The 26,268-nt window shown below is 43.8% G+C and overlaps 1 protein-coding gene across 6 annotated transcripts in view; it reads right to left on the bottom strand.

Moving 5' to 3' along the window:
* hspg2 (heparan sulfate proteoglycan 2) overlaps positions 1–26,268 on the bottom strand; it is a 528,874-nt gene that overhangs the window by 296,456 nt on the left and 206,150 nt on the right. For all 6 annotated transcript variants that reach the window (XM_073031647.1, XM_073031648.1, XM_073031651.1 and 3 more), the window contains exons 8-13: positions 19,581–19,715; positions 15,412–15,684; positions 8,465–8,584; positions 6,776–6,907; positions 3,216–3,360; positions 1,635–1,786 (exon numbers count right to left, since the gene is read on the bottom strand). In XM_073031647.1, coding sequence (XP_072887748.1) covers positions 1,635–1,786; positions 3,216–3,360; positions 6,776–6,907; positions 8,465–8,584; positions 15,412–15,684; positions 19,581–19,715 — 957 coding nt within the window. The remainder of the gene's footprint in view (positions 1–1,634; positions 1,787–3,215; positions 3,361–6,775; positions 6,908–8,464; positions 8,585–15,411; positions 15,685–19,580; positions 19,716–26,268) is intronic.

The following is a 26,268-nucleotide window of genomic DNA, read 5'->3' as shown; positions in this document are numbered from 1 at the left end:
AAAAGAAAGCTAACATCACATTTTCCTTCCTCCCCACAGACTCAACCTGCAAAGTAACCTTTAGGGAATACTGCACAAGGACTCCCAGGTCTATTTTCACTTTAGTCTTTTGAATGTTCTCTCCAGTTAGAAAATAGTCAACCCTTTCAATTCTTCTAGCAAAGTGCATAACCATACACTTCCCAACACTGTATTTCATCTATTTCTTTACCCACCTTCCTAATTTATCTAAGTTCTTCTGCAGCCTTTCTACTTCCTCAAAACTACCTTCCCTTCCACCTATCTTTGCAAACTTTCCAAAAAAGCCATCAAGTCCATCATCCGAATCATTGACATATTACATAAAAAGAATCATTCCAACACAAAACCCTGTGGAATATCACTAGTCACCAGCAGCCAACCAGAAATAAAGGCTCCCTTTATTCCTACTCTCTGCCTCATGCCAATCAACCACTGCTTTATCCATGCAAGAATCTTCCCTGTAACACCAGGGGCTCGCAGCTTGTTATACAGCTTGTTGTGTGGCAGTTTGTCAAAAGCCTTCTGAGAATCCAAATACACATCAATTGATTCTCATTTGACAATCCTGCTTGTTGTTTCTTCAAAGAATTCCAACAAGATTTTCCTTTGAGGAAAACATGTTGACTACGGCCTATTTTATCATGTGCCTCCATGAGACCTCATCCTTAATAATCAACCCCAACATCTTCACAACCACTGAGGTCAGACTAACTGGCCTATAGTTTCCTTTCTTCTGCCACTCTCCCTTTTTGAAGAGTGGAGGAAAATTTGCAGTTTTCCAGTCTTCTGGAACCATTTCAGAATCTAATGATTCTAGAAAGATCATTACTAATGCCTCTACAATCTCTCAGGCACCACTTTCAGAACCCTGGGGTGTATACCATCTGGTCCAGGTGACTTCAGAACTTTCAGTCTTTCAAGAAGCTTTGCTCTAATAATAGCAACTTCACTCATTGACACCATACTGCACGTGTCTTCCATAATAGCCACTGCTTTACATACCATCCTTACACATCTGGAGAAAGATGCTTATGTGAGAATGCATAAGCATTCTCTTGGACTACAGTTCAGCAATCAACACCATAATTCCATCCAGGCTCCACAAGAAGCTCAGAGACCTCGGCCTTCACCCTGCCTTGTGCAGCTGGATCCTGGACTGATCGCCAGCAGGTGGTAAGAGTCCAACCCTCTGACTCTCAACACAGGAGCCCCTCAGGGCTGCACATTGAGTCCCCTCCTTTACTCCCTGTATACCCATGACTGTATCAACACCCACAGCTCTAATCTGCTAATTAAATTTGCCGATGACACTACATTGATTAGCCTAATCTCAAATAATAATGAGGTGGCCTACAGGGAAGAAGTCATCTCTCTGACACAGTGGTGTCAAGAAAACAACCTCTCCCTGAATGTCACAAAGGCAAAATAGCTGGCTGTGGATTTCAGGAGGAACGGAGACGGGCTAACCCCTATTGACTTCAATGGATCTGGGGGTGGGAGTTACGACAGGAGTTCAGAGTTTGTCCAGTGACTGATGGTCAACTTTAATAACTAACACATTGCAATGGCATTGAACATAAGCAGCTTGACGTGATAGTGTGAAGGGGTTTTACCTGAGTTGGATTTCAGAACAAGTAGTGCATCAGGGATTGCAAAAATCATCCCTCTGGTATTGATAGCCTCGCAGGTGTACGCCCCTTGGTCAGATTCTTTGACATCCCTAATGATCAGCGTCCCCTGTCCATTTTGACTTGTCATTGTAACTCTGCAAGAGGAAACCCCAGTGAGAAAGAGTTGCGGAGATAATGGAGTGAGGCAGCAATAATCACATACATGGTTACCTGGAGGTTCAATGCAAGTTCAAAGAGCTTAGCACAACAATTCAAAAGAGGATGGGAGTACATACTAACACAGGTCGTGGAACATTTAAGCACGTACATAATAAAGTGTAATCTGCACAGAGGATTTGTTGCTTCCCATTTAACCAAATTCTATGTGAATACTACAAATAGTTTCATGCAGTGGATTTGAGAGTGAGGGGAGAAGAGTGGGGGTATGGAGAGAAAAGGGAGTACCACAATAAGAGTTTGGGGTGAAAGGAACACAGGAGTTGAAGGGACTTCAGGCCAAGAGCAAGGGGAGTGGGCAATGGGGTAGGGGTACCAAAGGAGATGCAGACTTGGGTAATGGTGGGTGGAAGAGTGGGGAGCACAATGAAGGGGGGAGACAGAGTGGTCAACAGGGAGGGAGTGGAAATGATGAGGAGAGAACAAAAGTGAGCATGAGAAAAGACCCAGAGGGCAATTTAGAGAGAGGCAAGCTCATGCAGGCAGGCACATTCAGAAAAATGAAAGAGAAAACTTTGAACAAGGCTGGTAAATACTTCATGAGTGAGAAGGCTGTCAGCTTCCAGCTACGAACCAAGCTTTGGCTAGCATATGTAATAGTTTTTATCTTTAATTTTGCCAAGCTGCAGTAATGCATTGTATACCCAACTCATATTGTGGGTGTGTAACATGCAGGACCCAAGACACTGAATGTACTGTGTCTATATGCAGCATCAAGCTAACAATCAAAGTTTGAAAAATATATCAGCAGTGACTCAGAAAGCTACACATACTGATAGAAAGAGGACTAGAAGCATGTAGCCCACAGATTTTGATAGTCTTAGCTCTGCTTCCAGGACACAGCTCAGACCCAAGGCGTGGAACACCAACACTGTCTAACAATTACCCGGGCAGACTGGTCTCCTGTTGAAGTCTGATTGCCCAGACAATGAAAGAGAAATGAGTCAGAATATTTCTCTGAACACTTTCCAGTCTTCTGATTCATCCTTTCACCCACCCAAGAGATTATGAATTGAAAAGTCTATTTATCGTAAAGTTTTTGTGTGGGACGAGACCAAACTGCCCTTTTCTCTCTCCTATAGAGAATGAGAGCCTTGGAGAACGACAGCACAGAAAGAGGCCCTTCAGCTCAGATAGTTCACTCAGGCCTGGTTCTCCACCTGCATCTGAACCATAGCCCTCCACACCACTCTCTTCACACTTTCCTAAACTGAACAAATCTGCATGTCCGACCATCTTCCCCTACTCCGAGCGCTGAACTTACTCCAGCTGTCACTTAACCAGCATTCTCACTGATACAGGATTTACATTTCTAACAGCGCAGACTTGTGACTGTAGACTATTTACCTGCTACTGACAGGGATGTGACCCCAGTTTAGCCTCCAGGTGATGATGGGGGTGGGGACTCCAGCTGCCACGCAGGTGAGGGTGACGGTGGCACCCCGCTTCACCATCACTGTTTCTTCTGGTGGTGTGATCACCTGGGGAGGGGCTACATGGAATAACATCAGTGAATGTCTTTTAATTTCAAGAATAGACTTTGTTCATAATAAGTAAATAGATGGATAAATAAATAAACAGGAATAAACTGCAAGAAATGTGTATGTTCATTGCCATTACATCCAGTAGTGTAAATCGGTGAATAAATGGGATCTAGTAGTGTAAATCGGTGAATTTCTTTGATTTTAATTTAACTTTATTAATGACAAAGAATGTACAAGGTGAAGGAACATTGCCAAAACCTTTACGCTAATTGTGACCACATTGGGTAGTGTAAACTTTACAGAGAAAGAGAAAACCACCTACAAATATAATACCATTGCCCATCATGTGACTCCAAGGTGACACCCCCTTCATTGTTTGAGGGGTTTGCCCACACAAACCCTGCCCCTCTGTACAGTTCAGGAGCCTAGACTGTAGTCCTTCCCCACAAAGCTTCAGTTCCCGTTGGCAGCAATCCCTTACAGACATCTTGCTGTGCTGAAAGACCAATTTCAGGCGACAAAAGGGAGTCTTTCACCGAGTCGAAAACCTTCCAGCAGCACTTGATGTCTGTTTTGGAGTGAATCCGCAGGAACAGTCCTTGGTTATGCAGCTTTGGGGATGAACCTGGATACAGATCCTTGCATCAGGTTCCACACCCTCTTAGCAAGTCCAATCTGCAAAGGGGTTCGTGATCGATTTTTTCTGACACAACCATCCCAAGGGAAGCAGACATTGGGGGTGACATGTAAATTAGTGAATACCTAGCAGAAGCCTGTGAGAATGTAATACTCTGAATTACAACTGGCATCACATGAGAACTCAGGGATCTACGCAACGGTGGTAAATCAGCAGAAGGAAAAGGAAAATATTGCTAACAACAGTGTGACTGCTGTGTTGCAGAAAGCTGGCAGGGAACGTCACTGGCTCCCACAGTAACTGCCGTACATATCACAGTGTTTCTTCTCAGTTCTTCTGGCATTTGCAAGTGCTTCTTTGCCAGCTTGTATTTCCTATGAAACGAAGGCCAAACATTGAGGCAGAGCGCACAAAGATGGATATTCTCAGCAGTTAAACGGCAATCTCTTTATGAACTCCCTCTTTCAATTAGAGCTCAACATTGTTCCATGTATTGGATATGATGCTGAGAGGAGAAAATTCCACACCAGGAACCTGGATCCTGCCTCCCCACCTATTCCCTGACGTCCTGCTTGCATTCCCAGTGATGAAGCCCATTTACTTTCCTTTGACTTGCTTCTTAAAGCAACTCCCTGGCTCCCCCAACTAAACACAAACTATCAACATTATAATCTAGGCTGCACTGCTTGTACCACAGTGCTGAAATAAGATCTTGATAACTGGATCTTTTGATTATCAGAAACATCATGGGAACATAGCTTTCTCCACCCAATCAGTCACTAATTGCTTATATTTTCCTGGAGCCCAGCCTGTGACTCTGGGCAGTGTCACTTCAAAGCCCTGGGAACGGTGGCTGATTCAGACCATGAAGGGTCAATGAAACAAGCCATGTGCTGGAATGTATGACTTCAGTGACATTCTGCATTGGTGGAGACATCTCTGACACACCTTGGAATGCTATTCCCAATCTTTCTTTTTCACACACCTCCATCACCTTGTTTTGATCCAGGTGCCTAAATTCGCCTTGCTTTCTGATTAGGCTTTTCTCCAACTTCTCTTTGGATACAGGGTAATTAGTCTATTTGGTGCACCCTTGATTGGTCTGTGCCAATAATTGTTTCGCATTTGTTTGTGCGGGCAGTATTTCTGACTGCCCTTTTCATTCTTGAGACTGGGGTTGTGAGCTCTTGCAGTGCTGTGTCCGTTCACATCACCCTCCTTGCATCCCCACAAAGGTGTTTCCAGTCTCCCTCCTCAGAGACCTGCTCCCTGCATCTCTTTCCTCTGCACTGGGCAGTCCCTTATCTTGCTCCTTCTTATGACCTTGTCTCTTCTTGTGATCTGGATGCATAAGAACATCCCACAGCAAGGCAACCCATTTCTAGCTTGGGATCCACTTAGTCCTCCTAGTCAGACTGACCAAGTCCTCACCTCTCTCCTCACTGCCACATTCCGGGGGACATGACACATCTCTGGACTCTGTGCCTGGGTTTCTGATTTCAGTGTGTGGCTTACTCTTCATGTGCTGTTTCTGGTGGCATCATGAGCTGTACCCTCCTCTCACCAAGCCAATAGTCTGAGCCTTTGTCTGGGGATTTAATACCCCTCAGTAGAGCAGGTGGGCACCCCCTCCAACAGCACACACTTCAGCCACAGGAAAAAATGTTTCCAGAATTACGCACCCACTGCCTTATACCTGCTGACTATCACCCAGGGTTCAATACTTTAGTTGTATTTTAATGCACACTGCTTTAAGACCCATGTTTTTAAATCCAGATGTGCCCAGAACATCTGGACAATTTGTAAGACCTGGTTGCACATGCAGCTCAAGAGATCTTTAGCAAGGTGCCCATGGTTACAACAAACCTCTGGCTCCAGTCAGTTCTCATCTTGGAGCTCTTCTCTCTCCATACAAAGAACGTTTAAGGTGCTACCTGTGGATTATAGGAATATTCCGTGGGACAACTTCATCCCCTTGTTATCACCGAGTACAGGGATATTCCTTGGGACGACCTCGATTTCATCCCCTCATAATCACTGAGTACAAGGATATTCCCTAGGACAACCTCAATTTCATCCCCTTGTAATTACTCAGAGAACAGGAATATTCCCTGAGATTACCTCCATTTCATCCCATTGTTATCACTTGGAGTACAGGGATATTCCCAGGATCGACCTCCATTTCATCCCATTGTTATCACTTAGTGATTAGCAGCAAAACACTGGGTGTTTGGAAGGCTGGTGGTGTCTAGTTACAAATCTAATGGTGAGGACACGGAGAGGGTCAGCTCAATGAGACTCATACTCACTCTTTAGACCATAATTGCTGATCGATTCCTCTGTTCCTTGCATTCTCGCTGAACAGCTAGATGTTGTGAACCCACAGAAAGTTCATTCATATTCATTACTTGGAGAGGATGAAGGAAGGAGCCAAAGTCGGGAGGAGGAAGGGTGCAGAGGTTGGGGGACGAAGGGAGCAAGCGTGGGGGAACTGGGGGGAGGAGGGAGACAGCTGGTCCTGAAGGCAAGTACACAGTTGTGTATGAAGTGAGTCCCCATGTGTACCTCAGTTCATAGATGTGACCTCCTGAAAAAGATCTCCAGTTCCACCTCACCCACTCTTTTCCCATTCCCTGCAAATTTCCTCAGTGAAAACTACCAACAGAATTGACAACATGAGCAACCCTCACAATGGCAAATCCCCCATCTCACTGCTCGAGGTTAAACGAGACCCCAACACATGATATCTCCATTCCGTAAGCACAACGCCATTGCACGTTACTTACTGCATCCAAATTCATCTGAGCGATCAGGGCAATCGGCCTCCTCATCACACTGGTAGCTGGCAGGAATACACAGCCGGTCGGACACACAGACAAACTGCTCGGGGGAGCACATGTCCCCAGGCCCTTTGGTAGCTGCAAGTTGACAAAGACACATTTACAAGAATTTATTTACCAGAAAGGTCTGATTAAACTCTCAGCATTCAGACTGGTCAGCGGACACAGGGAGACCAGGGAGGAAAGCCCTGGGCAACTTTTGAGTGGAGAGATCCATCACATGGCTCTCCATCACCTTAACATTCAAGTAATGACATTAAAAGAATGAACCCTGCAGATTCTGGAAAACTTCAGCAACACACAAAAACTGCTGGAGGAGCTCAGCAGCTCAGGGAGCATCTCGGGAAGTGTTGGGCTGAAATGTTAACTGTTTATTTCCCCGTAGATGCTGCCAGCCTTGTTGAATTCTTCCAGCAGTTTGTGTGTGCTGTTCATTAAGAAGAATGTTGACCCTGCCTGAAAGTGCTTCAGATATCTGAGCTGAAACTTTAACTCAGAGTCTACAGAGCTGATGGGGACATTCAGCATTCATTTCAAAATGTCCCTATCTGCAGTACGTTGCTGCTTGCTTAATTGCTAGGTGCACAAATAGCAGCTGCTATCTATCTCATTGCCATTGCATTTTCTTGACCTGTACTCTTTGAAATCATATGAAAACACAAATAATTACAGTTCAATTTTAGTTGCTTGTAGAGGCAACACCCCACATCTCCCTATTCCCCTCTCCTATTGGACAGAAGATACAAAAGCACATACTATCAGGCTTCTATCTCTGTTATCAGACTCTTATATGGTAAGATGGAGTCTTTGCCTCACAATCTACCTCATTATGATCTCACACCCTACACTGCACTTTCTCTGTAGTTTTTACACTTTATTCTGCATTCTTATTGGTTTACCTCAATGTACTGTGTGCTCATTTCATCTGTACGAACAGTATGCAAAATAAGCTTTTCTTTCTTGGTATATGTGACAACAATGAACAACTACCAATAATGCAGGTCAAATAAATCTCCATTACAATGGATCGAACTTAAGGTAATGGAGAAGGTCTGATCCTTCTGCTGGGTGCAAATCATTGTATCCCATCCAGCACAGGCAGCCCCACATCCCAGCCCTCCAATCTGACACTGGGCCACAAGACCACCCCTTACCTGTTCACATCAATATTTGGATCCTGAATTAAGAGCAACTGAATAAACAAGGATGTCCAGGTTTGAAAAAGTTAACAACATACATCTCCGGGAGCAAGGGTAGACACTACAGATTTTCCACTCACTCAGAATCATTAAAAGAAAACCTGCAATGCAGGAAAAGGCCCTATCCCAGTTGAAAAAAAATCTTTCCCAGCATTTCCACTTTTAGTCTGCCAATCTGCAGATCACAGCTCCCAAAGAATACGTTGAGAATGATTAGACATGACCAGGGCTTCAATCCTCCCACAGCTCCAGGAAGTGACTTTGACTTCTCCCACTCTCTGGGTGTAAACATTTTGCTGTCATCCCTACTCTACTGCTTCCATCATTTGCTTCAACTTGAAATTGATCCCTCACCCTCTGGATCTTGATCCCTCTGTTAAACAGAACAGGACCTTCCTATTTTGTACACCTCACCTTCTCTGTTCCAAATACTTACGACAGTATTCCTCATCAGAGTTGTCCCCACAATCATTGTCACCGTCACAACGCCACAACTTGACAGCACAGCGACCGTTCCTGCACTTGAATTCATTAGGCTCACATGGTGATGGTGTTCCTGGGATTGAAAATGAGAATATGCCATCAATTCTAATCCAGAGTCGTTCTCATCAAGAAACTGCCTGGTACAATGCGATAAGATGAACTGGTGGACACCCTGATTGTGTCCAGAGAAAGGCCGTACCCTTCCCCTGCTGGTGTAGTTCTTGGGGCCACTTGTTTCTGGGGCTTAGGGTGCAACAACTGGTTTTGGACTCCTCACCTGAAAGCTCCTTTTTAATCTACTTGCACTCTAACTGGCGAAGCATGCTGGGAGCCAACGGCTACAACAGTCAGAGTGATTGAGTCACTGAGAGTTATATCAGGTTGTTCACCTTATCCAGTCTCTGTGTGGACCCATTTACACCGATCCTACACCAATCCCACTGTATTCATCCTATATTTCCATCAACACCCCAGGAGTTAGGGAACTGGAGATGCAGCTCGATGACCTTCTCCTGGTGAGGGAGAGTGAGGGAGTGATAGAAAGGAGTTATAGGCAGGTGGTCACACCGGGGCCACGGGAGACAGACGGGGACACGGGTCACAGTCAGCAGGGGGGAAGGGGAAGAGTCAGGTACTAGAGAGTACCCCTGTGACTGTACCCCTTGACAATAAATACTCCTGTTTGAGTACTTTTGGGGGGGCAGCCTACCTGGGGGAAGTGGCAGTGGCCAAGCCTCTGGCACAGTAGGGTAGAGGAAAGAAGAGAAAGACAGTAGTGATAGGGGACTCTATAGTTAGGGGGCCAGACAGGCGATTCTGTGGACGCAGGAAAGAAACTCGGATGGTAGTTTGCCTCCCAGGTGCCAGGGTCCAGGATGTTTCAGATCGCATCCAAGATATCCTGCAGTAAGTGGGAGAACAGCCAGAGGTTGTGGTACATATTGGTACCAATGACATAGGTAGGAAAAGGGAAGAGGTCCTGAAGAAAGACTACAGGGAGTTAGGAAGGAAGTTGAGAAGCAGGACCGCAAATGTAGTTAACTCGGGATTACTGCCTGTGCCACACAACAGTGAGAATAGGAATAGGATGAGGTGGAGGATAAACGCGTGGCTGAGGGATTGGAGCAGGGGCAGGGATTCAGATTTCTGGATCATTGGGACCTCTTCTGGGGCAGGTGTGACCTGTACAGAAAGGATGGGTTGCACTTGAATCCCAGGGGGACCAATATCCTGGTGGGGAGGTTTGCTAAGGCTACTGGGGAGAGTTTAAACTAGAATTGTTGTGGGGTGGGAACCAAACTGAAGAGACTGGGGAAGAGGAGGTTCGATAACAAATAGAGAAAGCTCGTAGATAGTGCTAGGAGGAGGATAGGCGGGTGATAGAGAAGGGACACGCTCAGATCGAAGGTTTGAGATGTGTCTATTTTAACACAAGGAGCGTTGTGAACAAAGCAGATGAGTTTAGAGTGTGGATCAGTACTTGGAGCTATGATGTGTTGGCCATTACAGAGACTTGGATGGCTCAGGGACAGGAATGGTTACTTCAAGTGCCGGGTTTTAGATGTTTCAGAAAGGACAGGGAGGTAGGCAAAAGAGGTGGGGGCATGGCACTGTTGAACAGAGATGATCATGTTGATCATGTTGACCATGTTGACCATGGCATCACCATCCATGGTGGATGCCATGGAGGGATTGTCTACGGAGTCTCTGTGGGTGGAGGTTAGGAACAGAAAGGGTCAATAACTTTACTGGGTGATTTTTATAGGCCGCCCAATAGTAACAGGGATATCAAGGAGCAGATAGGGAAACAAATCCTGGAAAGGTGTAATAATAATAGGGTTGTTGTGATGGGAAATTTTCATTTCCCAAATATCGATTGGCATCTCCCTAGAGCAAGGGAGGTTCAGGAAGGTTTAATATGTAGATAAGCCTACAAGAGGACAGGCTGTACTTGATTTGGTATCGGGAAATGAACCTGGTCAGGTGTCAGATCTCTCAGTGGGAGAGTATTTTGGAGATAGTGATCATAATTCTATCTCCTTTACAATGGCATTGCAGAGAGATAGGAACAGACAAGTTAGAAAAGCGTTTAATTGGAGTAAGGCGAATTGAGGCTAGCAGGCAAGAAACCGGAAACTTAAATTGGAAACAGATGTTCTCAGGGAAAAGTACGGAAGAAATGTGTCAAATATTCAGAGGATATTTGTGTGGAGTTCTGCACAGGTACGTTCCAATGAGACAGGGAAGTTATGGTAGGGTATAGGAACCGTGGTGTAAAAAGGCTGTAATAAATCTGGTCAAGAAGAAAAGAAAAGCTTACAAAAGGTTCAGAGAGCTAGGTAATGTTGGAGATCTGGAAGATTATAAGGCTAATAAGAAGCAGCTTAAGAAATTAGGAGAGCCAGAAGGGGTCATGAGAAGGCCTTGGCGGGCAGAATTAAGGAAAACCCCAAGGCATTCTACAAGTATGTGACAGGCAAGAGGATAAGACTTGAAAGAATATGACCTATCAAGTGTGACTGTGGGAAAGTGTGTATGGAACCGGAGGAAATAGCAGAGGTTCTTAATGAATACTTTGCTTCAGTATTCATTATGGAAAAGGATCTTGGTGATAGTAGTGATGACTTGCAGCAGACTGAAAAGCTTGAGCATGTACAAACGTTTGTAGATATTAAGAAAGAGGATGTGCTGGAGCTTTTGGAAAGCATTAAGTTCGATAAGTTGCTAGGACTAGATGAGATGTACCCCTGGCTACTGTGGGAGGTGAGGGAGGAGATTGCTGAGCCTCTGGTGATGATCTTTGCATCATCAATGGGGACGGGAGAGGTTCTGGAGGATTGGAGGGCTATGGATGTTGTTCCTTTATTCAAGAAAGTGAGTAGAGATAGTCCAGGAATCTATAGACCAGTGAGTCTTACCTCAGTGGTTGGTAAGTTGATGGAGAAGATCCTGATTGGCAGGATTTATGAACATTTGAAGAGGTATAATATGATTAGGAATAGTCAGCATGGCTCTGTCAAGGGCAAGTCGTGCCTTATGAGCTTGACTGAATTTCTTGAGGATGTGACTAAACACATTGATGAAGGAAGAGCAGTAGGTGTAGTGTATATGGATTTCAGCAAGGCATTTGATAAGGTACCCCAAGAAAGGCTTATTGAGAAAGTAAGGAGGTGTGGGATCCAAGAGGACATTGCTTTGTGGATCCAGAACTGGCTTGCCCACAAAAGGTAAAGAATGGTTGCAGACGGGTCATATTCTACATGGAGGTCGGTCACCAGTGGAGTGCCTCAGGGATCAGTTCTGGGACCCTTACCCTTTGTGATTTTTATAAATGACCTGGATGAGGAAGTGGAGGGATGGGTTAGTAAGTTTGCTGATGACACAAAGATTGGAGGTGTTGTGGATAGTGTGGAGGGCTGTCAGAGGTTACAGAACTGGGCTGAGAAGTGGTAGCTGGAGTTCAACCCAGATAAGTGTGAAATGGTTCATTTTGGTAGGTCAACTATGATGGCAGAATATAGTATTAATGGTAAGACTCTTGGCAGTGTGGAGGATCTGAGGGATCTTGGGGTCTGAGTCTATTGGGCTCTCAAAGCAGCTGCGCATGTTGACTCTGTGGTTAAGAAGGAGTGTGGTGTATTGGCCTTCATCAATCGTGGAATTAAATTTAGGAGCCGAGAGGTAATGTTGCAGCTATATAGGACCCTGATCAGTCCCCACTTGGAGTACTGTGTTCAGTTCTGATCACCTCACTACAGGAAGGATGTGGAAGCCATAGAAAGGGTGCAGAGGAGATTTACAAGGATGTTCCCTGGATTGGGGAGCATGCCTTATGAAAACAGGTTGAGTGAACTCGGTCTTTTCTCCTTGGAGTGACGGAGGATGAGAGGTGAGCTGATAGAGGTGTATAAGATGATGAGAGGATCGTGTGGATAGTAAGAGGCTTTTTCCCAGGGCTGAAATGGTTGCCACAAGAGGACACAGGTTTAAGATGCTGGATAGTAGGTACAGAGGAGATGTCAGGGGTAAGTAAGTTTTTTACTCAGAGAGTGGTGAGTGCGTGGAATGGGCTGCCGGCAATGGTGGTGGAGGCGGGTACAATAGGGTCTTTTAAGAAGCTTTTAGGGAGGTGCATCGAGCTTAGAAAGATAGAGGGTTATGGGTAAGCCTAGTAATTTCTAAGGTAGGGACGTGTTTGGCACAACTTTGTGGGCCAAAAGGCCTGTATTGTGCTGTAGGTTTTCTATGTTTCTATGACTCTATCACACTTGGGGCTATTTACAATGGCCAGTTAATCGATGAAACTGTACATCACTGGGATTTTGGAGGTAAATGACGAAACTTGCAGAGGAAGAATATGCAAACTCCAGACGAACATCAGGGAAGCTCAGGTTTGAAGCTGGGTCTGAGGCAGCAGCTCTACCAGTTGTGCCACCCACTGACGTCTCATTGCCACGTTTCCTCCCTGTACATAACAGGATTTTGAGTTGCTGGGACACTGCCTGTGACTACAGTAATAACTGTAGGGATGACTGTGCACCACCGAATATGATATGCAACATACATTTGATCAAGAGTAAACGTGACAGCAGTTTGGACACCAATTTATCGCTGGATATATGGGTTTGTGGAGAGGTTTACAAACAGTGATGCACATATGCAGCCGACTTGATACGAGGCTTTGAACTGAGACTTCAACTACCCCTCTGCATCCAGAGATGCCATCTGACCCACCAAGTTACTTGGGCGGTTTGTTCTGTTGCTCCACTATGAAGTTCTAGGAAAATGGGGATTTTTGAAAACCCTCTGAACCTAACTAGGCCAAATGTAGAAAATTGTGATACATGAGAAATATCAGCTGAGTTCAGGATTGGTGGGCTTTCGATTCCTGGACTAGAGGGAAACAACTAATTAGTTCTCTTTTTGCCCCTATCCCCTCCAGTGAGACCCACAAGCAGTTTGTGCATCCGATGGCTAATGTCAAAAGTTGCAATTTAGCTGTGAATGTTTGCTCTGTCGGCCAATGCAGCAACACTCAGTGCACAGGCTTTGGAGCAACTCCAATGAGAAATCAGCAGCTTCAAGCCCCTAGTGTCTCAGTCATAGTGAGTGGCATCCACCACATCTGAAAAAAACACAGATCAACACAACTCATCACTTATGCAGTCAAGAGATAAAAGGAATCTGTCTCCCTGCTGCTTTGCGACAACGACTGGACTTGACCAGTCACATACACCCTAAAGAAGAAAGTAGTCATTCTTGAAGAACCAGTGAGAAATTAAATTCTTTTGCTGGATCTCAACAAATGAGATAGAGTAAATCACTCAAATGCTATCTTGCTTTTCAAGTACCAGGTTTTTAACCCTTTAATTAACCCAATAGATTATCCCTATTTTCAGATTTCAGGTCAGAAATCAGATCAAGTCATAAAGCAAGAATAGATGTTTAGAAAGTAAATTCAAGAGTCTTGTGCCTACAGAGCCGAAGGCATAACAGCCTGTTAAAACTGCTGTCTTCAAAGCAGCTTACTTTAAAGACAGCAATCTACACTGAAGTGGTCAGAAAGACAGCTCCACTGTACCCACAGTCAATAACTGCATTGTAAATGAGTCAACTTTGCTTCATTTCATGGGTGGAGAGCATCCAGTAAAAATTCTTTGTGGCAGTTCTCCCTGCAGACTTCTCAGCAGGGGTGGGGGTGGGGGGGGTGTCAAAGGCTACAAATTAGGAGCATGGCTAATTTCTGCTCTTTGGCCTTGGATTTTTCTCCACCAGTGTGTTGCAATATTTATTATTCCCACCATCCAGAATTAACCCGCTTGTAACATCTTGGTCTAAAAAGCAGCTACAAAACTACCGTAGATTCCGGATTTTAAGACGCTACTTTTTTCCCACATTTTGAACAGCTTTGAACTTTGCGGCCTTTAAAACGGAGCGGCTAATACATGATTTTTTTCATGCCGCCTCGTAAACATTTTGCCTCATAACAGTAGACCAATAAAATTGATGAGTAGTTCACAGAGGTCCAATGAAATTGTACGATAAATCAAGCGCACTTTCACAATTAAATTATTGTAAATCAGTCATTTGTACTCACCCTCATCAACATGGAAAACACTCGAAGAAAAGCATTGTGCTGCCTTTATGGCAGTTATTTAGTTTATAATATTTTCGCTTAGTAATTCATTTTCTAGTTAAAGTTAGAAGAGCTTTAACTATATTTGTTTTCTGTACTACATCGCGGGATGCTATGACGTCACACCCGGTTTCGCCGCGTCTTGTGGGAATACGCCAGTTTGCGATAAATGGAAAGGAGGGGGGGAGCGCATTACGCGAGCGGCTTTGGATCTGAGCGAACGCTGCTTTTAAATGCCGTTTGCGATAAACGGGACGGCGGAGCGAAAACGCTGCTTTTAAGTTAAAGGCGATCAATAACTTTTCCTGGTAGGCTGCAGTATATATATTTTTTACCAGTCGTTAGGAGATATTGGAATGTTGTTCAGTAAAGAAGTATACGCAACGTATATTTAAAAGTAGCCGCGTTAAGGGCACGGTTCGAAAAAAAGCATTTGCAATATGTATTTGTTTTTGTTACCATATGGATTTAATTAAAAGTTAAAAAATCCTCACGTGTAATATCTTTCTGTGTAAATATCTCATATTACAACGTGGGACACCTGCGGCCGAAAATCCGGTGCGGCCTAAAATCCGGTGCGGCCTTTACAAGTAAAAAATTGATTTTATTTCTAAAATTAGAGCCAGCGGCTTTTAATCAGGTGCGCTCTGTAGTCCGGAATCTACGGTAGTTGGAGAAGGTAACATGTCCTCGGGCTGTTGCAATCCTATAAAGACGCAGAGTGGATGAAAAAGTGCTGAAGAGTTTCTGCTTCAGGTACTCACCACAATCTAGTTCATCACTGCCATCGGTGCAGTCTCTTTCGCCATCACACAGATAGTCCCTGGGGATACATTGACCATTCTGGCACACAGCCTTGTCTATTGAACAGGGTCTCATAAAACCACCAGTGGCTGGAGTAAGTGGTGCAATAACTGTGGGAATCTGTACTGGCCTGTCAGGTCTGGTGATGACACGTGTTGTCATAGAGACTCCTGGTTCGATTGGCTGGACAATCGGATGAGTTGGAATGGCATCAATTGTTTCCGCTGCGGGATCTGCAAAAGAATGATTTAGACACTGGCAACAAAACTGCACTACACCTAGTCATAAAGGCTTGAACTTTCAGTACAAGACCTAGAAGTCACTTAGGAATTACTCTCTGCTGAATTATTCTTGATACCTTCACCTTGAACATGATCAATATTAAAATAGAAGAGCATTAATTCAACTCATGCAGTAATAACACATAACAGCAAACTGGCAGCAGCTTGCTTGGTTTTGCATTGCTTGTACTCAGGCTGCAAGAGAGGAAGATCCCTACTCTGCTGCCTCTCCCTTTTCTGCTGTTTACTGAGGATTGCAGAGGAACACAGCACCAAAATGAGCGGAAATGGGGGAAATTGTGATTAATCACTCCCAATCATCGTGAGAAGATATGCTTTAAAAAGAAATTCCAAACATGAAAATCATCATAGCCTCTGTATTTTGTAAATGGTTCCTTACAGTAACACTTTTACTGAAGACAGAAGACTTCCTTTTGTCACTAACTGCATACAAAAATCCACCAGTTATTTACATTTACGCACCGTGGCTTATCTGGAAACACAAGGAGACAAGGCCAAAGGCAGTTAAAACAAAGTGGTACCATCTTGTGGCTCACTATCTTCTCTCTCAGTTGAAGTGCTTGGTGCAATCCACTTGAAACAGTAAGTCGAAACAAAGATTCAACTTATCAAGGAAACATTACTCCATAGAAGAACAGTGAGCATTGAAACTCTTCTGTTTGCGTGAAAATTTCTTTAAGTTTTTTCCCTCAGAAGTTACGTAGAATTGGCACCATGTATTGCCCGCTCCCAGCTGCCCTCCAGAGGTGGAAGTGGGCTGCCGACATCAGATGCTACAACATGAGGGGTGAAGTTAGAGAGGGAATCTGGATCTGCTCACCATCAGTCGGACTGGCACTGCTCTGCAATGAACCTCGAGGAAAATCTACACCTTATGGATGGAGGGAAATTCTATTTTTCTGAAAGGATGAGTAAGTTAACAGATTATTTACAGTTCTGGTCGCCAAGGTATAGGAAAGACTTAATTGACGTGAAGGTGGACAGTAGATTCAGCAGGATGCTTTGTGGGATGGAGCATTTAACGAAGTGAAGACACTGAACAAGCTGGGGCTGTTTCGCTTGGAGAGAAGGAAGCTGGCGGGAAGGGGGAGCTGACAGAGATGTACACAATTATGAAGTACATAGATGAGGTGGATCTAAGGAATGTTTTCCATCAGAGTAGGGGGTCTGTTGGACTCAGGAACACTGTGCCTGAATGCGATGCTGGGGGTAGATAGTCTCACAATAGTTCAGTATCTAAGCCAGCACTTCAATCAACAAGGAAGGAGTGCTGGGAAATTGGATTAACATTGGTAGATTTGTGTATCGAATTCTTTGGCAGCTGGACAAAACATAGTGGAACTAGTTTGCGTACCACACTACAGGAGGATGTGGTATAACTTGTCTCCTCTGTCCATTTCTGCTATAAGTTATCTGTTTGCATTAACCAGTTCAGTTTTGCTCTCTGTTAGTTCTGCCACGCCTGCTTGACATGTTCCACAGTCCTACAACAATCAATGCATACCACAAACAGATTTACGGGCCACCCCACCATTAGACCTGGTTTAATTCAATCATGGAAATCTCCTTCGTTCACTCCATTGCTCTCCCTAACCTTACCTGCAACTTAAAACAGCCACTTCCTGTATCACACTTCACAATTCTGATTAAAAGCCTTTCTCTGAAATATTCTGAATTTCTTTCAAACTTATTGCCTGATCAACTGAGTTGCCACCAGTTTTCTGCTTGATTTGCTGCTAAAGTGAATGAGACTGAAAACAAAAGTTCAGCGTTCTCCTAATTCCTACCCTCAACAGGAAAGCAGTTATAAGTTGTATGCCATTTCTTTATTAAAATGTTTGTATGTTTTATAAATTATGTTTACATATTACATGTTATATATGTACTCATTTTATTTTTATGTATTTTTCTGTTTTACATATTTTATGAATTTTATCATAAATAAATGTGCACTTAAATATGAACAAAAGTAACAAATAATAAGAAAATACAGTTTATCATTTAAAGGATTTGAATACCTTGTCATATAATGTAGAACTTCCAGAGGGATGGGGTGCCACAACAAACAGATCTGGTTACCATTCTCTGGGATACAATCCCTCAGTAGTAGTAGTAATAACTATGTACAGTGGATTGGGACACATTGGAACCAGTACAGATTGGCCCAATTAGCCAAAGTTTCACAGTGATAGTTAAAAGGCATTAAGAAACCCAACAAACTACCATTTAACTGAGTAACAATTACTGTATTTCAGTTAAATAGTGAATAAACTGGAACATTACCAATAACTCTGTAGCACTATAAATCCATGTATTCATTCCTAAAGCTTGAAACCACAGTGAGTAAAACAGTTCTGAATTGTCTTGTTGCTTATTTCTTGCCAACTGTCAGTAACAAAAATCAAACACAAGGAAATCTGCAGATGCTGGAAATTCAAGCAACACACACAAAATGCTGGTGGAACACAGTAGGCCAGGCAGCATTTATAGGGAAAAGAACAGTCGACTTTTCGGGCCAAGACTCTTTGTCAGGACTAACTGAAAGGAAAGATAGTAAGAGATTTGAAAGTAGGAGGGGGAGGGGAAAATGCGAAATAATAGAAGACCAGAGGGGGTGGGGTGAAGCTAAGAGCTGGAAAGGTGATTGGCAAAAGGGATACAGAGCTGCAGAAGGGAAAGGATCATGGGATGGGTGGCCTAGGGAGAAAGAAAGGGGGAGGGGAGATGGAGAACAGGCAAAGAGTGATGGGCAGAGAGAGAGAAAAAAAAGGGGGAGAAAAAAACAAAATATATCAGGGATGGGGTAAGAAGGGGAAGAGGGGCATTAATGGAAGTTAGAGAACTCAATGCTACGTCCGGTGCTCCCGGTGTGGCCTTTTATATATTGGTGAGACCTCACGCAGTCTGGGAGACTGTTTCACTGAACACCTACAGAGAAAGCAGGATCTCGCAGTGGCCACACATTTTAATTCCACGTCCCATTCCCATTCTGATATGTCTATCCATGGCCTCCTCTACTGTCAAGATGAAGCCACATTCAGGTTGGAGGAACAACACCTTATATACCGGCTGGGTAGCCTCCAACCTGATGGCATGAACATTGACTTCTCTAACTTCCGTTAATGCCCCTCCTCCCCTTCTTACCACATCCCTGATATATTCTTCCCCCCCCCCCCTTCTTATTTTTCTCTCTCTCTGCCCATCACTCTGCCTGTTCTCCATCTCCCTCTGGTGCTCCCCTCCCCCTTTCTTTCTCCCTAGGCCTCCCGTCCCATGATCCTTTCCCTTCTCCAGCTCTGTATCCCTTTTGCCAATCACCTTTCCGGCTCTCAGCTTCATCCCACCTCCTCCAGTCTTCTCCTATTATTTCGCGTTTTCCCCTCCCCCTCCTACTTTCAAATCTCGTACTATCTTTCCTTTCAGTTAGTCCTGACGAAGGGTCTCGGCCCGAAACGTCGACAGCGCTTCTTCCTATAGATGCTGCCTGGCCTGCTTTGTTCCACCAGCATTTTGTGTGTGTTGCAGTAACAAAAATCACTGCTTTTGAACACAAACACATGTAACTGATGCTATTTAAAAACTGTTTGCTCTAAGCATGGTGTAGTGTTTAACGGCCATGTGACTGACACTAATTAGAAACTATTTAGTAATAATCTCCTGTCCCAAATAACCACGGGAATTCCTGCTACTTTCTCAATTTAGTTTTTGTTCTTTAAGAGTTCGCCCTCAAATAAACTGCTGCCCCAATTAACCACTGGCCCAGTTAACCAGAATCCACAGTATTAAATTCCAGATTCCTTCACCTTAAAAACTCATTGAACACTTACCACAGTTGTCTTCATCAGTCATATCACTGCAGTCCGCTCTCAGGTCACAGCGATAATCAAGAGGGATGCACTCACCAGACCCACAGAGAAATTCATTGGACTGGCATGGGCGAGGAGATGATGTCATATCTACATCTGGATGGGGGGGGGAATGAAACTGATTAGACAAGAACAACAACAAAGTTATTTCACCTTAATCTTGCTACATCTGTGGTTAGATAATCAAAAAGCTACTTTTCTGCTGTTTGAATGCCATGTTTTCACTCGTGATTTAGGTGAATACAAATTTCTCAAAGACGCTGAACTCTGGCCAAAATATAAAGCAAGATCACTGGCTTGATGAAAGAAGCCATGAAGTAAAGCTGGAAGAACTCAGTAGTGGAGGCAAAGGATGTAAATGGATGTTTCAGGTCGAGACTGAGGGAAGATTGCCTGTGTACAGCTGGATGTGGAGAGAGGTGGGCAGAGGCCAGTGTGTGATTGCTGGAGCCAGATGAGATGATGGTGAAAAGAGAACCAGGTGGATAAGGGACTGGGAGAAGTGAACAGAGAGAGAAGAAAACTAGGTGGATGGTTGAGTGTGTGTGGCGAGAGAGCACGGAGGGTGTGGGTTACCTAAAATTTAGAAACTCTTAGGTTGTAAGGTGCTCAAGTTGAACATAAGATGATGAAATTGACATTTGGCCTCTCTGTAGCAATGGAGAAGGCTGAGCAGACAGGCCAGTGTGGAAATGGGAAAGGCAGATAAAATGACTTTCAACTGGAAGCTTGAGGTGGCTCCTGGATACAGGTGCTCAGCAACACAGTGCCTAATCTATACTTTGTTTCTCCAGAATATAAGAGGCCGCATAACAACCACCAAAGGCACTAGATGAGATGACAAGAGGTGCAAGTGAACCTTTGCCTCACTGGGAAGGGACGTTTATTTTTCTGAATGGCGGTGAGGGAAGTGATGATGGAATAGGTGCTGTGCCTCCAACAGTTCCTGGTGGGCAAGCAAGAATGAGTGGTCACTGTGGAAAGAGGCTAGGGGTAAGAGTGGAAGTTGCTACTGTTAGTGAGATCACTGTGGAACTAGGGGAAATGACGAAGGATGATACATTGGATGTGGAGATTGCCAAGGACCAAGGGAACTCCATTGCTGGGATGGGAGGCAAAAGCAGATCTGCAGGAAACTGAGGAAATGTGTGTGAGGCCTCAATAGTAGAGGAGAAGCCATGTTTCAGGAAAGAGGAAATTTCAGAAGCGCAAGAGCAAGGAGACATCATCTTGAGACTAGATGCAGTTATAATGTGAAAGGTTGGCTTCTTAGCCAGTTGAAAACCGCTTCCACCATGTCAGTCATTGATTGGCCCGCTGGAAAGATAATGCAGCTGTTTCCCATTGGTTGCCTTCATGCCAAAGCAGTGGCTTCCGGCTCCAGGCACCTCAGGGGTATAAGAATAGCATGTGAGTAACTCACTCTTTCTCCTTTATTTCCAGGGCTCATCTTCACACTGAATCACAACCAGTGCTGAAGAACCATTAGGAAGGCACTGCAGATATAGGAGAGCTCCCACTTAGAAAAGTACAGTCGGCCCTCCTTATCTGCGAGGGGTCCCGGAACCAATCCCCCGCGGCTAAGGAGGTCCGACTGTACCTGTTGTTGAATGTTTAGTTTCGTAGTAGCATAACTTGAATTTGTTGAGTCTGAAGTGTTCAGTGTCATAGTTTTTGTAACTTAGGGTGGTTTTGATGACTTACTAGACTTGAATGTTTGGTTGAGTCTTTCACTGTATCTTTGTAAATAAATGGTTAATGTGCTTACTCATAATCAGCGTCTTCTGTCCCACTCACTGGGTACTTGAAATTGTTTCAACATTAAAGCAGTGGAGAGGGAGAAAGTGAGTAATAGGGATGGCATCCTTTCAGCACACAGAGTGGGAGAAGATACAGTTGAGGTAGCTGTGGGAGAAGTCCCTGGCCTTCAACATTACCAAAGATTGGAAGAATAACCCCTCATTTTCTTCATTTGGCTGGTAGATTTTGATCTGTACCACCTGCATCAGAATGAGGATAAAAATTGGCAACACTGGAAATATAACAACTGGACTTGCACCAATTTATCCCATTTTAAACAAGCCCTGATAATTATCCAGAACCCATCTGTGTCCCTTTTGTCTCCTGTATCATCTCCACCATTTGCCCTCATCTGATTTTATGAAGAACATGGACACTGGCCACACTGTCATAACAACACGAGCCTTTAGCAGAGCAAAACAACCCGAATGCCTTACAGGGTGTAATCAGGATGTAATATCTCATTAGGAGGAGTTATCACAAAGGAATTGTTGAAGTATAGAACATAGAAGAGTACATCACAGGGACTGGCCACTCAGCCCACAATGGTGTTCTGAACCAGCTAAAACGTAAACCATCCCTCCTACCTACTCAATGTCTACCTTCCGCACATTCATGTGCCTATCTACATCTCTCTTAAAAACCTCTAATGTATTTGCCTCCACCACCATACAATGCAGGGCATTCCAGGCATCCACGACTCTGAGGAAAAGAATCTATGCATTACACCCCCTTTGAACCTTCCTCCTCTCATCCTCAATGCATGCCCTCTGGTATTAGACATTTTACCCTGGGATGAAGATACTCTCTGTCCACTCTATCTATGCCTCTCATAAACCTCTATCAGATCCCCCCTCACTCTCTTCCGCTCCAAAGAAAACAACCTAAGTTTGACCAGCCTCTCACCATAGCACATTCCCTCTAAACCAGGCAGCATCCTGGTAAACGTCTTATAACCATATAACAATTACAGCACAAAAACAGGCCATCTTGGCCCTTCTAGTCTGTGCCAAACTTCTGCGCCCTCTCCAAAACCTCAACATCCTTCCTATTGTGGAGGAACCAGAACTGTATGCAATACTCCAGATTTTGCCCAACCAATTTTAAAAAGTTGCAACATAACCTCTTGACTTTTGAACTCAATGCCTCGATTAATAAAAGTAAGCATTCCATAAGCCTTCTGAACCACCTCTTTGAGCTGTGTAGCCACTTTCAAGGAACTATGAACTTGGATCCTACGATCTCTCTACTCAGCATTGTTTCCTTGCTATTGCCCCATTAAAGTGCAACACCTCACATTTTTCTGGGTTAAAATCCATCTGCCATTTCTCTACCCATATCTGCAACTGATCTATATCACGCTGTATTCTTTGCTGGTCTTCTACATGATTCACAACTTCAGCATCTTGGTATCATCTACAAACTTACTAATCCACCCATCTACATTTTTATCCAGGTCATTTACATACATCACAGACAGCAGAGATCCCTGTGGAACAGCACTAAGTATAGACCTCCAGCTTGAATAAGTCCCTTCAACCAGTACTCTCTGTCTCCTATGTGCAATCCAGTTCTAAATCCAAGCAGCCAATTCCCCACAGGCCCCATGCATTTTAATCTTCTGCATTAGCTTCCAATGTGGGACTTTGTCATGCACCATGTGGACAACATCCACTGCCCCTACCCTCATCAGTCTCTTTTGTCACCTTATCAAAAACCAAGTTGGTAAGACATGACCTGCTCCATGTAAAAATTCTTAAAGATGCAAGTTTTAAGGAGACCCAGATTAAGCAAAAAGACAAGGGAAAGAAATCCAGAGATTAGATTCCTACTATATTTGGGCCAAAACTGGAAGAACACTGCAGCCTTGGAGTTACATAGGTTGGAAGAGATTAAGTTTTAAAAGCCACAATACCAAAATCTGTGACAGTTAAAACACTACATAACTGCAGTATACACCCAAGCAACCCTTCTGTGCAGATTGAAAACAATTTAGCCAAAATAGGAAATAAATAATTTGCTCATTTCCTAATGTTATGCGTTGCAGCTGGTCATCAGGAAAGTATTCAATCCCAGAACAGCAATTAGCAATCACAAGAAATGTTATACAAAAGATACAACTGTGATGAATACAGTCACACCATTTATTTCCAAGGGCTCATACATGCTGTTCTTATTCCTGCAAGCTGGCAGAAGTGGCAATGGCTGACATAAAGGTCAACACTCAAGTTGAGTTCAACGGGTTGACTGCTGTTCCCACCAGCAATAGAAAATCAAAATAAATGAAGTAGAAGAAAGACAGGCATCGAGCCTATCATGTTCACAAATAACACAGGGACTTTATGGAGAAGTGCCGATGTTTCCCAGGCTTCATCCACTATTTATTTGCAAAATCATTTGAGATTTGATTTCAGCTTTACAAATGATCCATCATGAAATGATCTATTCTGGGCCCAGCATACAGGTGCAATTGTGAAGAAGGCAGTCCTAGAAATGTTACTGTCATAGAAGATACCGGACTTGACATTCCATCAAACACGCTGATAAACTTCTGCAGATGTACGGTGGAAAGCTGTCCGGCTATTGTGTCAAGCCAGGTATAGGATTGATATGAAATGCCCATGACTAAAATGGGCATGAATATGAAAAGCTACAGAGAGTGATGGCCTCAGCCACTTCCATCATGGACAGAGCTCTCCACACCATTGAGGGCATCTGTAAGAGCCAATGGGACTGCAAGACAACATTAAGGAACACCAACATCTGGGTCACACCCTCTTTTCACTGCTGCCATCCGACAGGAGGTGCAGCAGCCCGAATAATACACTTCACAAGGTTCAACAACAGCTTCCTCTTCACGGTCACCTTGAACCAACCTGAAAAACCATGATTCTACCTCAGACTGTATTTTGTTCAACTTGTGCTAATATCACGATGCTTAATTTTGTTTACAATAGTGTGTAAATCTAGAATTTATGGTAATTTAAGTTTATGTAATTTATGTTTGTTGTACCATGCTGCTGTTGCAAATAGCTAATATTTTACAGTACTTATTAGCCTGAGCATGTATGCCCATGATAATAAACTACGCAAGTTGAAGGTAAGCATGACTACTGCCTCTGTGGTGATCGCAGCAGAGATCAGTCGCCGATAATGGGTCAGTGTAGCAAGAGACTAACTCGAGGATTAGTAGTTGAGATTTTTTTTAAATAATTACTTGGGGTTATTTGAATATTCAAGGTTTTTATTTCATCTTTTCCTAACATTTTTAAAACTAATTTTCTGAACTTTTTATAGAGTTGGAATATTTGAAAGATAGTATTTAAACAAATTGGCACTATCATGTTTGACAAAATATGCACTGGCTTTAGAGGCAGTGTAGAGGATATTCTCCAAGATGATTCTGAAGATGAGGAGGGACTGAGTCATCTGGGACTGCTCTCACTGGAATTCAGTAGAATGAGAGTGGATTTTATAGAGGCAGGAAAGATGTTTCCACTGGTAGGCGAGAGCAGAACTCAGTGAATAGCCTCAAGATTCAGGAGAGTCAGTTTAAGATGGAGTTGAGGGGAATTGCATTTCCCAGAAACTTCGATCCACTAAAATTTGCCTACCAGAGCAACAGGCTCACAGCAGATGCCATCTCACTGGCTCTTCACTCAACCCTTGAACATCTAGACAGCAAAGATACATATAACAGGGTGCTTTTCGTCAACTCCAGTTCAGCATTCAGTACCATCATACTCTCAAAATTTATCAATAAGCTCCAAGAACTTAGCCTTGATACCTCCTTGTACAATTGGATCCTGAATTTCCTGACTTGCAGACCCCAGTCAGTTGAGATTGGCAACAAAATCTCCTCCACAACCTCCATCAGCACTACGCTATGTGCTTAGCACCTTGTTCTACTAGCTTTAAGCTTATGACTGTGTGGCTAAGCACAGCTCCAATGCCATCTTCAAGTTTGCTGATGACATCACTGTCATAGGTTAAATCAATGCTGGTGATCAATCAGCAGAAAGGAGGGAGTCTGAAAGCGCTGCCATAACAACAGCCTCTGACTCAATGTCAGCAAGACCAAGGAGCTGATTATTGACTTCAGAAGGAAATCAGAGGTCTACGAGCCGGTCCTCATTGGAGGGTCAGCAACTTTAAATTCCAATGTTACTATTTCTGAGGACCTGTCCTGGGCCCAGCACACAAGTGAAATTACAAAGAAAGCATGGCAATGCCCTACTTCCTTAGGAGTTTGCGAAGATTCGGCATGACATCTAAAACTCTGACAAACTTTCTATGGATGTGTAGTGGAGAGTATATTGACTGACTGCATCACAGCCTGATATGGAAATACCAATGACCTTAAACAGAAAATCCTACAAAAAGTAGTGGATACAGCCCAGTACATCACAGGCAGCGCACTCGCGACACTGCGCACAGCTACATGAAACACTCGCAGGAAAGCAACATTGATCATCAGGGACCCCCACCACCGAGGCCACGCTCTCTTCTAGCAGCTGCCATCAGAAAGATGGTACGGGAGCCTCAGGACTCTCACCATCTAGTTCAGGAACAGTTATTACCCCTCAATTATCAGACTCTTGAACCAAAAGGTATAACTTCACTCATTTCACTTGCCCCATCACTCAAATGTTTCCACAACCTGTGGACTCACTTTCAGGACTCTTCATCTCATGTTCTTGATATTTATTGCTTATTTATTTATTGTTATTATTTCTATTTTTTTGTTTTTGTAGTTTGTTGTCTTTTGCACACTGGTTGAATGCCCAAGTTAGTGTGGTCTTTCATTGATTCTGTTATAATTATTATTGTATGGATTCATTGATTGTGC

Source organism: Hemitrygon akajei, chromosome 29, assembly GCF_048418815.1.
Source record: "Hemitrygon akajei chromosome 29, sHemAka1.3, whole genome shotgun sequence".
Taxonomy (NCBI): Eukaryota; Metazoa; Chordata; class Chondrichthyes; order Myliobatiformes; family Dasyatidae; genus Hemitrygon; species Hemitrygon akajei.
The sequence above is the reverse complement of the archived record's forward strand: the minus strand, read 5'-3'. Positions and strand labels throughout refer to the sequence as shown.